At 32.8% G+C, this 17,565-nt stretch overlaps 1 protein-coding gene across 25 annotated transcripts; it reads left to right on the plus strand.

Moving 5' to 3' along the window:
* The first annotated feature begins 12,720 nt into the window (after window positions 1–12,720).
* On the plus strand, window positions 12,721–17,377 carry LOC120075568 (Tetratricopeptide repeat (TPR)-like superfamily protein). Of its 25 annotated transcripts, none has more exons than XR_016528941.1 (10): window positions 12,721–13,023; window positions 13,130–13,191; window positions 13,278–13,365; window positions 13,447–13,529; window positions 13,925–14,044; window positions 14,410–16,159; window positions 16,241–16,367; window positions 16,491–16,562; window positions 16,652–16,751; window positions 16,955–17,377. XR_016528941.1 is itself a non-coding variant. In XM_090312592.1 (6 exons), the coding sequence occupies exon 6, from the start codon at window positions 14,458–14,460 to the stop codon at window positions 16,186–16,188; it is 1,731 nt and encodes a 576-aa protein (XP_090168718.1). In that variant the 5' UTR covers window positions 12,721–13,023; window positions 13,130–13,191; window positions 13,278–13,365; window positions 13,447–13,529; window positions 13,925–14,044; window positions 14,410–14,457; the 3' UTR covers window positions 16,189–16,440. The 25 variants fall into 25 exon arrangements, 7 of the variants coding, with proteins under 7 accessions (XP_090168718.1, XP_090168717.1, XP_090168715.1 ...); XR_016528938.1 differs by having other exon boundaries at window positions 13,294–13,365; window positions 16,491–16,569; XR_016528937.1 differs by having other exon boundaries at window positions 13,294–13,365.
* The last annotated feature ends 188 nt before the right edge of the window (window positions 17,378–17,565 follow it).

A 17,565-nucleotide genomic window follows, 5' to 3' on the forward strand; every position in this document is an offset into this window, starting at 1 on the left:
TCCTACGTCGTTTTTATGAAATCCAAATCTTATGTAACTCTTTTAGTATTAGATTCGATGTCAATATATTAACTTAGGTGATCAATCCAAACTAATAATAGGAATTTTAATCAATAAAAAAAACCATGTATTAAGATTGAGCCAAGAAACTAAATTTACATATTAAGCTTCTTTAGTTTTATGGCTTGAGCAATGCTCTCACTTCATACCACCTTGACTTATGCATTTCTTTTTTTGAGTTAAAGATAGTATTGTTAATTAGCCCAACCATTTAATTTAGCAATCAAGTGGAGTCTTAATCCTAAGAAAGTTAGGATATAAACGGATATCACAAAGAGATATGGGACTAAAAGTCTAGAAATAAGACAATCACGACGCCTTAAAAATAAGAGACACCATAGGATAAAGAAATTGCACGTGTATTAATCTAAGATCCAATTAACTATAAAAAGATAGGCATTAGCTCCTTAGAATCCTAAAGAAACTTAACAAGACCGAATAGGACAATCACGTCAACTTGGAAGTTTTTTTTTGTCTATGATTCAATCACTGTCCAAGTATGATGCAGTTGCATTTCTAAGGCACACTGCCCAACCAGTTGATACATTGTTGCTCCCCTGTTCTTTTATTATTATTTACTGTTTTTAAGTCGATCTTTTGCCTACACATTATCTACTCACAACTTGGTTACTCTTGGTCATGTTGGGGTTAATACCCTAAATCTCATAGTCTTGTAGTTTGTAAATGTATTTGTACAAACATTTTAGTACAGGTGGATCATGTTTCTATGATAAGGTGAATAGTCTGTAGTAGATGAATAAGGCTGGGTACCTTATCCTAGTGACACTACGGATACGACCCCACTTTATAGTTGTTACAATTGTTGTAAAGTGCTATAAATGATCTGATCTTGGTCACTCATGTGGAGACATGTGAGCGGAGGTATCCTATACAAAGAGTTTGTATAAGACCGAACCATGAAATGTTCAGTCTCTCTATAACACTGTTACTAGAAGAGACTTACATTTCACTAAGATGACCATAGGTAACTTGACTTGAATCCTGAGTGAGTTGTGGACTCCTGCCTATGGAAGTGATCCTTTGATTGGGTGAGAGCGGCCAGATTCACCAACTTAATATGCCTTCCATTTTGGAGATTCGTGTGATTAGGAAGCTGGGAACGTAACTATACAAAAAGAAATTCACTTCTGCCCTTCTGTTAGGGTAAGTAGAGAAATTGCTCCCTTCAGGGCTGATTTTGGGGCTTGAACAATGTGGTGTCGCATCCTCTCGTGGCCCGAGAGAGGTTCGATTATAGTTGGATTATAACTAATTGTTCATTAGAGGGATCGATGGTACTTAAAGAGTTAGATGTAACTACAAGGAAAAAATGATAATTTCGGCCCGACTGTACTTACAAGTATTTTGTGAAAGGTCAATGCATTGTTGATTGGTTATATTTAATGGACACAGAAATATATCTGTAGTGCGAATAGTGCATCTGTCAGTCTTCAGTGGAGTGACAGGTAGTTATGAAAGTTGATTAATTTAATTAAAAAGTTTGATTAATTAATCAGGTATCATTGGAGCTTTAATCTATAAGTCTATAAGGTCCCCTCGTTAGCTCTATTAGAATTATTGAGAATCGAATTAGTTTTGAACTAATTTGAATTGTTCAAATTAATTAAAGGGTATTAATTATATAAAATATAATTAATATAATATATACGATACATTGTAAAATAAAGTTTTAATAAGAGAAATAAATATTTGATCAAATATTAATTATGTGAATGTGATTCATATAAAAACTATAGGTTAAAATTAATATGAATGTGATTCATATTAATTGAGAGATTAATAAACTATAGGTCGTAATATATGTGATATAATATAAACTATTGGTTATATGTTATATATGATATACAATATGGTTGGTTGGTTATTTATATATAATAAAGTTAGTTATTATATATAAATGATTTAAAATTCAAAATTAATTTTATTTATTTAATATTTGAATTTTAAATAAATTTTGAGAGAGCAAGTTAGTTTTATAACTTCCCTTCCCCCCTTGAATCTCTCAACTTCTTATTGTGAAAAATACCACAGAGAAGTTGTTAGTCTTCATCTTGATCATCCCATCACGTTGCTCTATGTGAAACTCTATGTGGAAAAGAAAAATTCTCCCGACAAATACCTGCTCCAAAATTGATCAAAAAACGAGCCCACAACTTCGCTTCAATTCTCAACCTTAAGAATAACGAAGAAGGCCTCGTGATGACGTCCAATACTTGGAGCATTGTGGTGTTTGTGAAATCAAAGGAAGAGTTTGAAGATCTATTCATGTTCGTGCAATAGATCGGAGAGGATTCCTGAAGACGTTTATTCTACAAGGGTAAGTTTTTTAATTCTCTTCATCTTCTCTTTAAGCATGTTGCATTATGAATGTTTATCCTGTAAATTATAAGTTCATTGTTCTTCTGTGTTTTCTATTTTAAAATCAAATTGAAAATTGAATCGTATGGTGTTTTATACGCTTCCGAATGGGATTCAATTTCTTTCATGGTCTTAATAACATTAGAATTGATTCTAGTCTCATGGGATTCAACTCTTGGAATACTCCAAGTTTTATTACTTCATCGATAGTGTATGATTCTGCTTAAACCTTATTTTTATTACTCATTCACGTTTGGCTGATCAACCACAACTAGAAATATATATATATATATAAGCTTGTAAAATGGAGCCTATAGGCCTAACAAAAGCACAAGTTTGGGGGGATTAACCTTATATTTAGGTATAAAGCTTTAGCTGTAAATCATTAAGGATCTCACTAGATTCCATGACTGGTAGCTTGGTTAGTTTGACATGTTTGTTAGATAATTGATGGAAGTTAAGCCAGTTTTCAAATTAAACTCTTGTGAGGACTCTTTGTAAATTGAACAAGTAAGGCACCAAGGTTTGAGACGTCCCCTGAAAGATGTCTACTCTGCATTATTTCTGACTAAACATGTAAATTCACTTCTAGTATCTATTCTATATTTTGTTTGCTTAAGGACAAACAAAGATTCAAGTTTGGGGGTGTGATAGATGTCAAAAAGTATATATTTTCACTATCTAATTTACTACTTTTTTCTAGTAAAAAGACACGAATTAATATGATGTTTTGACCCTAAAATGGCCTAAAAGAGCCAAATGAGTAAATACATATCCTTAATTAGCTTTAAGCAAGTTTAAAGTGATTTTGACCAGTTTTATGAGTATTTACAGTCTATTTTGGTGTTTTTGCAAAAACAATATCTGATGTTGACGTGTTGTCGACTCGATGTGGCCACATCATTTGCCCTAAACCCAGAAAATGGGATTTTCATAGGCAGCTTGTGTTTTGCTAATTTTCACTCCTAAAGCCATTTTTTTTATCCTAAAATCAACTAGAATTTTCATGGAGCATGAATTTCGGACATTACCCAACCATATAGACTTTATTATTAGGCACTCTGAATCGTTAAAAAATAGAAAGAAAAAAAAAGATCCTTGAAGAAAATCCATGAAACTATTCAAAATCTCTTCAAGAACGAAAGTTTCTCTGAAGAGTAGGCTTCTTTAGGCCAACCCTACCCGTGAGAACACGTTGTAGAGTGGGATTCACCTTAAGAAAGGATCCAATCCATCCTAGAGGACACCTTAGCTCATTGCCTTAATTCAAAGGCCTTGTTTATTGTTTTTCAGATTTTATTATTTAAGTTTTTTGTTGTTTTTCTTATTCAATTTTCATCATTATCTTAGTTTGCTACATTGTGGTCATGACATTTTACTTAATGAAGTTTGTTGATATTTTTTTACTTATGAGCTAATTTTTTTAAAGGGTTCGATCATGTGGACACCTTAAGGATAATATGGCTTGAACTAATTTGACAACATCGCTCTCATTCTCTATTTCTCTTGTTGAAACTTATGTTACTCTTTTTAATTAGAACCGGTCACTTAAAGTATCATGTTAGTTGAGTCTTTAATACTGCGAATGTTAAGATATAAATGGATCTCACAAAAGAATATGGGACTAAGAACCTAGTATAGGACGTCACATGACCTTAGACATAAGACACACCATAAAACCAAGAGATTATATGAACTTATCAGATCTAATTAGCTATAGAAACAAGGTTGAATAGAAGTCGTCCTTGATTCATAAAAAATTGGACGATGTTGACACGATGCGATTGCATCGCTTAAGACAGTTTATCCATAGGTTGAAACTCGACTTGAATTCCTTATTTCTTATTACCATTTATCTTTATTATTTGCAAACAACCTTGAACCCCATTCATTTTATTGACTACCAATTGTTTCACATCGAAAAGCTCTTTCTTAGAAAAATTGAATTGCATAAATAGTCTCAAGGGGTTACGATACTTGGAATACTTTCCAAATTATTACTTGTTGAAGTGATACTTGCACTAGACCACACTTATCCACACACACAGTTTTGAGCTTAGGGATTTTCTAAACCTTAACCTTAATATACTGTGATCACACAGTTTTGAACTTAGAAATTGTCTAAACCTTAACCTTAACATATTGTGATTAAAAAGCTTTATCTTTTATGATTAGGGGTTCTGTTCCAACCACCAATTAGGCTTAGTTGAATTGTTATTATTATAGAGTTTTTCTATATTGTATTGAGGAGAGCTTAATCAAAGCTTAGGAAAATCTTGCTTATGAAGGTAAGGAGATCTCACACTTAGGGAGAGTCTAAGTACATTGTATTGAGGGATCTCATACAAAACTTGAAGAAGTGTTATTGTGGAAGTGAAGGAAGCTCAAACTTGGAGGGACCATAAGTTGAAACTAAAGTGCAAACTGTATGTGAGTTACTGAAAAGGGTGTTTATTAGATATGTACTTCTCTGTAATTGCTAAACTCTTTGTATAGTGAAGTTTCTTTCCACCGAACATGCGAACGCCAAAAGGTGATATTACACTAAACTGTATTATCAATCATTGTATCTCACTATCTCTACTTTAATTTTTTGATATTTAGTTATTTTGTTTTACATTACAACATCCTGTGTGTATGTGACATTTGTTTTATGTGTTAGATCCACTAACTGTTGGGGTTTGTGCCCTAAATCTCGTAGTTTGTAATATATAAGCAAAGTTCATTTATTTAATAAAATAAGAAGTTATTTTATTTGACATTTAAACTTGTGTAACTCAATCCAATAAACTAAAATCCAAGATTATTTCATGTATATTGAATAGTATGTGGTTGACATACAGGTGGATCGTGTTCAAGTGATAATCTAAATGGTCTATAATATATGGATAAAGTTGGGTACCTTATCCTAGTAACACTATAGATATGACCCATTTTATATTTGTTACAAACGGTTTGATCCAATTTGTTCATGTTGAGACATGTAAGTGAGGATATCCTATACAAAAAGTTTGTATAAGACTGAATCGCGATATAATTAATCTCTCTTTATAACATCGTTGAATGAAGAGATCAATATTTCATAGGATGACCATATGTAACTCGATCTCAATCTTAAGTGAGTTATAGATCTCTAGTTATGAGGGCTTGTCCTTTGATTTATATAGATGAGAATGGTTAGTGTTGCCAACTCAATAAGTCTACCATTTTAAGGACATAACTGAGTGGGGAGTTGAGAATATAGCTACACAAGAATGAATTCACTCTTTCTTGACTTTTGGGGTAAGTACATGAGTTGGGGAAGGAGATGAGTTATTCTCTTAAGTGTCAACTTCAGGTCTTGAACAATAAGACTCCTCCCTCTCATTGGTTCGAGAGGGATTTATGATAAGACCATAAACAGGTTGTTCATTAGAGGATCAAAGGAAGTTGAGAAAGAAGAGGTAATTATAGAGGTAAAACGGTAATTTGACCCAACTATAATTATGAACGACTCATGAAGGATCGACTTATTGGTAATAGTTACATTCATGGACACAGAAATATTTTATCGTGCGAAGAGTGAACTATGGGTCTTTAGTGGAGTGGCTCATAGTTAATGTATATTGATTAATTTAATAAAGATTTTAATTGATTAATCTCGAATCGCTTCTAATTTATAGGTCCATTAGGTCCCCTACTAGCTCGCTAAGAGTAAAACAAGGACTAATTAGTTTTTAGAAGAATTTGAATTGTTCAAATTATAAAAGAATATATGTTAATTATATGTGATATAATTAATATAATGTATATAAATACATTATATTATAAAGTTAATGAATTAAACAATATAATGTGAGAGAATAATGTATTTGAATCAGATTCAAATATTAAATAATATGAATGATAAGTTAAATTTAATGTGAATGGGTTAAATTTAATGTGAATGATAATATGAATGATAAGTTAAATTTAATGTGAGAGAATAATGTATTTGAATTATAGGTTAATTATATGTGATATAATTAATATAATGTATATAAATACATTATATTATAAAGTTAATGAATTAAACAATATAATGCGAGAGAATAATGTATTTGAATCAGATTCAAATATTAAATAATATGAATGATAAGTTAAATTTAATGTGAATGGGATACACATTAAAATTATAGGTTATGAGAGGAAAATACGATTGAATATGATTCAAATGTATATTAATTAAAGGGACATTTTTAAATATTTAAAAAAATATTTTTAAATATTTTAAAATATTTAAAAAAAAATTAAAAAATTAAAAAATTAAAAAATATTTACATTTCTTTTGAAGCTTTTTGCTATAAAGTGTAAATATTTTTTGAATTTTTCTTTTTATAAGAATTTCTCATTCTTATATATAATATTTAATTAACTAAGATTAATTAATTAGATTAATTATTATTTGATTTAATTTAAAATTAAACTAAATAAAACTCCATTGAAATTACAGGGGAGTTGAAGAGAGTGGGGTGAGGGGGAGTTAACTTCTCTCTCTCATGCTATGCAGAAATTACTCTGCATTTTGAAGAAGTATGAAAAATTCTCTTGATCTTTCTCTCTAAACTCTCTCACTCTTTTAATACTCCTATACAAGGGAGAAAGTGTTTCTATGCAAACATAATTTATTCCCTTAGTCTTCCAGAACTTGTCCTTATCGGAGAATAGCGGGAAAATCCTTGTGGCGATGTCCTATTCGAGATCCAAAAAGAGAATAAGAGATCGTGTTGTTTCGTAGAATTGGAGAAGATTTGAAGAGTTGTATTCAAAGGTAACCTCTTTTCCTTGTTGTTCTCCTCTATAAAAAGCATGTTTAAGTTTTATGTTTATCTTCTCTGTATTTCAAAATTCCCCCCCAAATTCTTATACTTTAAATTGTATAATTTTAGTCTTGTACTTTCCATAAATCTTAAACTTAGTTCTCACTAATTGTTTATTATTGATTTTTTAAAAAAACTTTTTATTATCAATTAGCATTTTTACTATATTTTTATAAACATTTTCTTCACAATTTCATATATTGTATTTCCTTGTAATTGTTATTTTGATAAAAATTAACTTTAAATTTAAGATTTATGTCTTTTTTTCACATGATATGTGGCATGGTGGGATTGACCTCGAGGTTAATAGTAAATTAAGGGGTCGTTCGGCCCATCAACTTTTTAAGTTAATGTAAACAATCAAAATATTGAACTCTACATATTTATGGAGTAACTTCATCTTTCAATATTTTCTACTTTTCACATGTATCTAAAAACTTTATGCAATTCTACATCCAAACACAAATTTACAAATTCTAACATAAATCTACTTCACCCAGTGGGCCAAACAACCCCTCCAACATTTATGTCTAATAACAAAAGGGATTAAGTATAAAAACATGGCCATTTGAAAAAATATTTGCAAAAGAAACGTGTACCAATAGTTTTGAATCTTTGTCCGTGTTCATTTCAGTCTCAAAAAACTTAAAAAAGACTAACTCCACAAACTACTTTTGACATTTTCAAAAGGGAAAGGGAAATTATAAGAAATGTTCACTTAAAATATCCAATGTTGAGATATGCCTAAATTGTCGATAATATTATAAAAATGCCTACCAAATTATTAGAGGGGAGAGTGGAAATTTCTTTTTCCAGTTATACCCTTGTATATCTAGTTATTTGCAGATACACCATAACAACAAAAATACGATTTTTTCTATTAGAAGTAAGATATTTTCACGAAGATTTGTATGATATATATTCTCTTAACCCAAAACCAACTTAATACTACAAATATTTATAAATATATTATTATTTATATTGTCCATATTTAGGGCTGAGGTTTTTCATTTTAAATTTTCTGTTTATAATATGTTCATCTTCTTATTATACCACAAGATTTTTTCATCAACAACAACAAAAACATAAACAAAGGTAGTCGATCAAGGTGAAGGAATGAGAGAGAAAAGTGCGGTATCCATTGGTGAAGTTGCCTTCTCTACTTGTTTTCGATCCTACCAACTGTGCCTTCTAATGGACCAAAGCAAACAAAATTTATGCAGATTTTCAAGCATGGCGTTGTGCACCGTTCATCATCTCTTATGTGCAAATTATTAACAAAATCGAGTAGAAGTTCTACATTTTATTTGCAATCATAGTCATGGAAATAAAATAAAGGGTTAGATGAGTTTCTCTTTTAGGGTTTGAGGTTAGAGAGTAAGGTGGGTTTTGAATTTTAAATGGAGGAGTGCATTCCACGAAGCCATTGAGGTCAATTAATTTTAATTTTGGCGTGCAATCATTACTAAAAATCTCATTTATATATACTATTGTAACCCAATATTGGTCCTATAAGTTGTCCTATATATACTATTGTAATCTTACTTTTATTAAAAATTATTATAAGTTTATATATATACTCTATGTTATTTATAATGTAACTCACTGTATTGATGCATATATACTTCATGGAATTCATCCATAACACATGTTTTTCCAAATATTTATTTACCCCTTAGTCGGTTCTAAGTTGTTTGTGAGAGATTGGGGATAATTAAGGTGTAATGACCCGACCACCTAGGACTTAAGTTAGGTCGTTACTAAATACATGCATGCATGGAACTCAAAACGACATTTTGTTATGGCAAATTAAATGCTAATTAAATAAGGTAAGTTCAAAAGACTTTCATTAAATTCAAATATTAAAACAATAGTAGGGTACCCATAAATCATAAAGGATAATAAATAAGTCTGAAAACGATTCTTAAAAATAAGTTTTAAACATCAAAACTAAAAGTTGAGAGAAACATGAAAAGAACTCTAAATCTCATGAGTGAAAGTGTAAAAACTAGTCCCAGTGACTCGATCACGAATTCCGCTTGTCCACCGTCGGTGTATCTCTACCCTTACCTAAAACAACAACATGAGAAAGAATGAGTATAAAATACTCAATAAGTAACCTCACTACTGGGGTCGGCTGGGCATCTATGTCCTCTAGATACCCACCTCTGGTGAAACATATAAACTGCTCTAGTCATTATGGGATATATATGCACATGAAACAAGAAGGAGACTGAGTCTTATCCTACTGTAATTAAGTATGCCCACTACCTTTGGTGAATCCCGAAGGAGACACAAACTGGTGAATCCCGAAGAAAACACAAACAGGTGAATCTCGAAGGAAACACAAACTGGTGAATCTCGAAGGAAACATAAAATCTAATAGGCATCTAACTAATCAGTAAGGACATTTGCATAGTCTCAACATCATAATCATCACTGTACGAATTTATGACATACATATAACCCTTAACATCATGGCTCTACAACATACACATATACTTCAACATCATGGTTCTACAACATACATGTATACCTCAACATCATCAGATCAAATAAACCATGGAAGCACATACCATCTCATACTAGCATTCAAGTGTCTATGTGGGTAAAATAAATAATTCGGATCTCGTAACAAAACATACTTTAATCATGTTATACTATCAATCTTTCATGTTGTCATTCTGTCATAACCTTCATTTAACATGCTAGCATACATCTAATGTCTGGCCCGTGGACAGTTCCAGTAGTAAGATTATTTACCTTGATATTAGGTCGAACCAAAAAGTAAATTAATAGTTAAGGCCAAAATCCAAACACCCAAATATTACAAAATATTTTCAGATAACCTTACCTAAAGTGTGGTCCAATTCGAATTCACCTTCCAAACCTCTAATTTTAAGCCGAAATAATTAGCAAACCAAACTCTTCTTCATCTTGAATGAAATTCTTGAATCAACCCCCTAATCATAATTTGAAATTAGGCTTACATGATTAAAGCTTGAATCAAATACATACTTTACTACCAATGTCTCAAATAAATTATCCATATGTAGCTTCGTCAAAAAAATCACTTCCAAATGACTTTACCAAAATTTCTCAACAACCAAAATTAATCCACAAGAGAGTCATCAAAACATAAAACTTACCAAAACTCGCTAAAACAATCTCCAACTTCACTGAACAACACCTCAATACCTTCACAAACTTGAATCCAAAGTTGAAACACAATGGGTATCAACCAATTGATGCCAAAAGTAAATGAATATTCAGGAATCAACCAAGAAATCTACTTTGGACTGCAGCTAGGGTCTCAACTGGAGGAAGAAGAAATTGAGGGGGGGGGGGGAGTGCTGGCAGATGCGTGAGGAAGAAAGGGAAATGTGGGTTTGACTTTTTATAAAAAAAATAATAATAATAATAATAAAATAAAAAATGAAATAAATATAATTACATTTAATTCCTTTTCGTTTTATACTATTAAATTCCTTTCCGTTTCAAAAGGAAATAAATTCCTGCCATTAATTTTTAATTTGAATAATTTCATGCCAACAATTAAATTCTCGCACTTTCCAAAATTAAAAAAATTTCCTCCAACTAATAACAATTACTTAAAATCCAAATAATAAAGTTACTGAAATTACATTATTACTAAAAAAAATGTGCAGAGTGTTACATAAGGGGCTGCAATTTTTGACTATTTATTAACCACTCAATAGTTGATTTTTTTTTTTGTTAGTTGTACTTGGATATAGATGTATTTATGTAAATACACATTTTTTATTTTTCATTTTTTTTACGCATATATATAACATGCATGTATATATCTATGAGGTTGAAGACAAGACAGAGGTACCAAATTGAGCATAGCTTAATTGGTATATGATTGTGCTAGAAACTATGAAGTTTATGGTTCAATTTTCCCTATCTCCAACTAACTAACATTTTGTAAAACTACTACAATAACATTTATTTTTACATGTGGATATATCTATAGACTAAAAGGACTATTTACGAGGATTTTAATAAACCCATAAGGGCTAAATTTTAATTATAAATCGTAAAAATTAAATTATAACATTTTTCAAATCATAAGGATTAGAGATGTCCATGAGGCAGGGTGGGGCCAGACCAGGGATGTAATTCCCTATCCCGTCTCTGTTTCTCATTTCATTAGATGGATATAATCTAAATTAGAATATTCAATTTAAACATATTCATTATTTTTTCCAATAAATAATTAAATTTGAAAATTAAAAGTAATATTTATATAATAATAATAATAACAACATAACATTAGATAACTATACTAAATAAATATGTAGAAGCTAATCGGGCGGGGACGAGAAACGGGGCGGGGAATGTATTCCCCGTCTTTGTCTCCGTTTAGCACACGATAAATTTTTCTCTCCACTCCCTCCTCATTCCTCGCCCTGTTTCCATGGAAAAATTGGACATCTCTAATAAGGACCAAATTTGTGACTTAACCTTAAAATATCCATTGACGTGTTGATATATTCATAAATCGAAGAGTTAATTGCAAACTTGTATTTATTAGCCTGTCTCATCAAAACTTAATCCTCAATTAAACAAACATTGACACGTATGTATAATAAATTTTATTAAATCTTAACTATCCAAATTTTAACGATCAAGACTCAATTATTACAAATTATAAAGTAAAAAACTATATGAATACTTATTAAAGTTTATAGACTAAATTGTTACCATTGATAAGTTCATAGCCTAAATCATTACAAATTAAAGTTTGGAGACTACAATATACAAATTTTAGAGACCAAATTTAATTTTTAACTAAAATTTAAATTTATCAAACACCTAATATTCGACACATATTTAGAAAATATTTTTAGAAGTAACCTCAACCATGAACCAAACTTACAATTTAACTGACATGAGATAATAAATGAACTTATTATTAACTTTTCAATTTGTAGATATATCAACGTGTCAATAAATACTCGTAAATAGTCTTTTCAATTTATAGATATATTTATGTAAGAAAATTTTAGTTCTTGTAATTTATAATTAAAATTTACTTCATATAGTTTAATAAAATCCTTGTAAAAGTTAAAATTTATATTTGAAATTTTATCAAACAATAAGAAAATTTTGTGAGGTTTTATGAAATCATAAAGATTAAAATTCTAATTTTTAAAATTTTAAGAACTATTTCTAATAAAATCATTGGACCAAATTTGTAATCAAATCATATCTTAACGATTAGCTACAATCAACTAAACCTAAAGAAAAAGAAAAATAGATGTTGTTTGAAAAATATTAGTCACCCAACTCAATCCACGAAGATCCGTAGAATGGGACCAAATGGTATTTTAACTAATTTTAATTTAGAGTAAAACTCGAGGAAGGCGATGGTGTGACGCCCCAAAGATTTATGCATATTTATGTTTATAAAAAAAATGGGGGTTGATAGTTAAATTAAGGAAGAGAAGGGGAATTAGGGTTATAAATGAGGGTAGAGGACCTCGGGCTGCATGTCAGAAAAAAAAAATCTTTTTTTTTTCTTTTCCTCTTCCTCCTTCCAGACTCGTGAAAACGCTCCCCTTCACCGTGCTCTTCCGCCACCGCCTCCTCGCGCCTCACCTTCATCCGTCGTCCGCCTCCAGCTGCGCCGAGTTTCTTCAATTTTTCTTTTCTCTCTTTCGTTTTCATTCTGTGTCCGTCAGTCACCGACCATTTTGGTTCTGCCAAGAACGTGGTTTTGGTGAGATTTAAGTTTTTTTTTTTTGTTTCTAGTTAATGGGTTTTGAATGGCTACCGATTTTTGGTTTGATTTAAGTTAATTCAGGGTGCGTTGTTGCTCAATTCAGGATTTCAAGACATTTTATTGGTACTGTCCAACAGCATCAAGTTTCGCTTGGGCGCTTTTTGGGTAAGCTATATTAGTTGTTCTGATTTAAATCTCGTTTCCCCATTTGGTTTGGTGAATGTTGGTGTTTATTGAATTTTTTAATTTAGTTTTGAAACATTTCAGCTTGGCTTAGGACTGTTTTGGATTTCGTCCTTGGAGCTCAGTGTAGTTCTGGTTACGTATGCTTTCTTTTAGGTGAGTGGTTTGGAGTTTTTGGTGCAATTTGGGGGAATAGGTTGTGTTTATAAGGTTTAACATTAAATTGGTTTATTCTAGGGCAATTCGAGCGTCTGACTCGAGTCAAAGAGTGATTTGGTTAATAAGTGGAGTGGTTGCTAATTGTTCGACATAATTTCGAGGTAAGTGGTTTACTGCCGGTATTCCCCTAAGATTTTGTAAGTATGAGTTAACTCTGCTGAAGTTTGATGTATGGGTAACTGTGATAAAGTTTGATGCTGATTCATGGCCTTGATTGCATGCCTATGTCTGTCTGAGATTTTTATGACTATTAATTCATTGCCTTGATTGCATGCTTATGTCCATTAAGATTTTAGTGACGGTTAGTGTTGCCATTGGGCTATGCACATCGCATGTTGTGAGCCTCGGGGCCCACACCCTATGCTTATTTTAGTGACGGTTAGTGTTGCCATTGGGCTATGCACATCGCATGTTGTGAGCCTCGGGGCCCACACCCTATGCTTATGTCCTGTGTCCTTTTTGGGATCATCACTTATGTTTATGTCTGTGACCTTAGGTGTCACTACTTATGAAAGTGTGTCTTCGGGTTCGCCCCTTATGCCTATGCCTATGCCTATGATGCGTTATGCAATTTGGCTCAATGGAAAGACTAATCGATCACTGAGTGGGCCCAGTAGTAAGTCGCTTACTCTTTTATACTCACCCTTTTCTTTTCCTATGTTTTAAGGGTAATGATAGACCGATGCATGACAAGAGAGATCCGTGACCTGGTCATTAGGACGACTTTAGGAGTTAGGCGTTTTAAACTCTCATGCAATATTCATTAATTTTATTATTTGATTGTTTAATTTTTTTTTTTTTTAAAGTTGGGTTTAGGGTACTCGAACGATAAATTTTATTTTATTTTTGTTTTAGTTTATTTATTATTATTTATTTATGTTTTCTTATATTTACTCATCTTAGTATTATTAAATAAAATTTGCTCTTTTATTTATTTGTTTAGACAATCATTCTAAGTTCACAATTGCATGCATGAAGTAGGTCCTAGAAATATGGGAAAGTAGTCGTTACGGAGGGAGTCTCCATGGAATGGCCTACTTCAACCTTCTGTTACAGAAATGTTCTTCCTTCTCGCAAATCAAGCAACTCCAAGCGAATCTCATCATCAATGGCGATTTTCAATTCTCTTCCTCTCGTACTAAGCTTCTCGAGCTCTGCGCCATCTCCTCCTTCGGCGACCTTTCTTATGCCATTCATATTTTCCGCTATATCCGGTACCCTTCGACCAACGATTGGAACGCCGTCATTCGCGGCACCGCCCTGAGCTCCGATCCCGCAAATGCCGTTTTCTGTTACAGGGCAATGGCTGCGTCAAATGGGCCTCACAGAATTGACGCTCTCACATGCTCGTTTGCCCTTAAAGCCTGTGCCCGCGCCTTGGCTCGTTCTGAAGCGATGCAATTACATTCGCAGCTTTTACGATTTGGGTTCAATGCTGATGTTCTCCTGCAGACTACATTGCTTGATGCGTATGCGAAAGTTGGGGATCTCGATCTTGCCCAGAAGCTGTTCGACGAAATGCCACAGCCAGATATCGCTTCGTGGAACGCGTTGATTGCTGGGTTTGCTCAGGGGAGTCGGCCAGGCGATGCTATAATGCTGTTTAAGAGAATGAAGGAGAATGGAAATTTGAGACCTAATGAAGTAACCGTTCAAGGTGCTCTGTTGGCGTGTTCACAATTGGGTGCTTTGAAAGAAGGGGAAAATGTTCATAAATATATAGTAGAGGAGAAGCTAGATATGAATGTGCAGGTTTGTAATGTCGTTATTGATATGTATGCTAAATGTGGATCTGTGGATAAAGCTTATTGGGTGTTTGAGAATATGAGGTGTGAGAAAAGTTTGATCACATGGAATACAATGATAATGGCATTTGCAATGCATGGTGATGGATACAAAGCGTCGGATCTTTTTGAAAAGATGGTTCGATCTGGAATGTCCCCCGATGCAGTATCATATCTATCCGTGTTATGCGCCTGCAACCATGCAGGGCTCGTAGAGGATGGGCTTAAGCTGTTCGATTCGATGGTGCAAAGGGGGTTGGCACCAAATATAAAGCATTACGGAGCCATGGTTGATTTGTTAGGTCGAGCGGGGCGTCTCAAAGAAGCTTATGAAATTGTAAATTCAATGCCTTTCCCTAATATGGTACTCTGGCAAACATTGCTTGGTGCTTGCAGGACATATGGAAATGTAGAAATGGCAGAACTGGCATCAAGGAAGCTAGTAGAGATGGGATTTATTAGCTGTGGTGATTTTGTTTTGTTATCGAATGTGTATGCCACCCGTCAGAGATGGGATGATGTTGGGAGAGTAAGGGACGCCATGAGAAGAAGGGATGTGAAGAAGACACCAGGATTTAGTTACATAGAAGTAAAAGGTAAGATGCACAAATTTGTTTATGGTGACCAAAGCCACTTGAGTCACCGTGAGATCTATGCCAAGCTTGATGAGATCAAGTTCAGGATCAAAGCCTATGGATATGCAGCTGAAACAGGCAATGTATTGCATGATATTGGAGATGAGGACAAGGAGAATGCACTGTGTTATCACAGTGAGAAGCTTGCGGTGGCTTTTGGATTGACTTGTACTGAAGAGGGGACCCCAATTCAAGTGATTAAGAATTTAAGGATTTGTGGGGATTGTCATGTTGTTATTAAACTAATATCTCAGATCTATAATCGAGAAATTGTTGTAAGAGACAGAACTCGATTTCATCGATTTAAAGAAGGTTTGTGTTCTTGTAAAGATTATTGGTGATACTTAATGGCTCAATACCTCTAAAATCGAGATGAAGCTGTCTTCGGTGTAGGAATGTATTCTTTCATTGAGTCAAGGGGCAGCTAAAGTTTCGACTTATCAAGTGTTCGATTTAGAGGTTTGAACTCAGAATCATGGATGTATCTCCAAACATCCCAAAACATGAGATTCTCTTGGAGGTTAGAACAACAGCTATCTTTTTAAAAAATGAAATTCCATTTTTGGGAGGAGAGAGTGAGATCTTTTCTGAAATGTCTTTGCCTTCTATGATGCATCTTGCCTCTTGGTTATATGTTCATTAGATTAGCTGGATGTAATACGACCATTTCTGGCTGCAAGATAATTTAGGCATGAAGTGAATGTGCTTCAAAATGGTAGTAGGCACGTCTTATTCTATCTTTAATGTTTCCAGAGCTCCAAATTTCTGGTTCAAAAAGTATATATGTTAACCTTACACTTGCAGGACTTTATTGTTGTTGCTTTACCTCTTTGATGATGATAGCCAAAGTGAAAATTTTGAAGAGGTGGGCAACATTTCCCGAAATGTAACTCCAATGCCAAAGGTAATAATTGTAACATTACTTGAGATTCATCAATCCTTAATGAGAAGAACACTAACTACATTTCTGTTGGAATCTCTGCTCACTTTGTTGTATGGATTGGATTGGATGGATCACTGTAAAAATGCTATGTCATTTGCTGAAGCTTATAGGAGTGAGCCGTGATGCTGTGAAACCTAATTAATGTAAATATTTTGACTTTGCAGAAGGCGCAAGTTGAGACCGAGGAAGAAGGCAGCTGAGAATAATGGAATATCAAATTCGAACTGGGATCAAGCTCTTTCAGTAGACTCTCATACAGAAAAATGGAAATGGACAACTACAATGTGTAGTGAATCTGGTAAGTCCTTATTCATTGCCTGAAGTTAATAGCTTTGGTACATGCTGGGGTTATAATAAGTAAGAACCCTGTTGCGAGAATGATTATATATATATGTTATAACTTTTAAAATTCTTGATGCTTATGATACCGGTAAAAAAAAATTGAAAATCAACTAGGTCATGTTCTTAAGGGCTATAGAACTTCAAGAACTGTCAATCTAAAGATGAAATTGAGGGTTAGTTGATTTTGTAGGACTGTGAACCCTTTAATTTTTAATAGTTAAGCTTACAAAATCCACTTTTATATATGATTAGCTTTCCAGTTCTGATTTTTCTAGCTAATAGACAACAAAGAAAAAGTTTTTGATTTTTTTAAAAGACCTGAAATTTATTTATCATTTACCAAATGACTGTTAGATTAGATTAGGAAGAAAAAAGAAGTATAATTTTTAAAATAAGAAATACTTGTTGGGTTGTTCTTTTCAAATATGGAGGG

Source organism: Benincasa hispida, chromosome 4 (assembly GCF_027475165.1).
Source record: "Benincasa hispida cultivar pf3 chromosome 4, pf3_genome.v1.1, whole genome shotgun sequence".
Taxonomy (NCBI): Eukaryota; Viridiplantae; Streptophyta; class Magnoliopsida; order Cucurbitales; family Cucurbitaceae; genus Benincasa; species Benincasa hispida.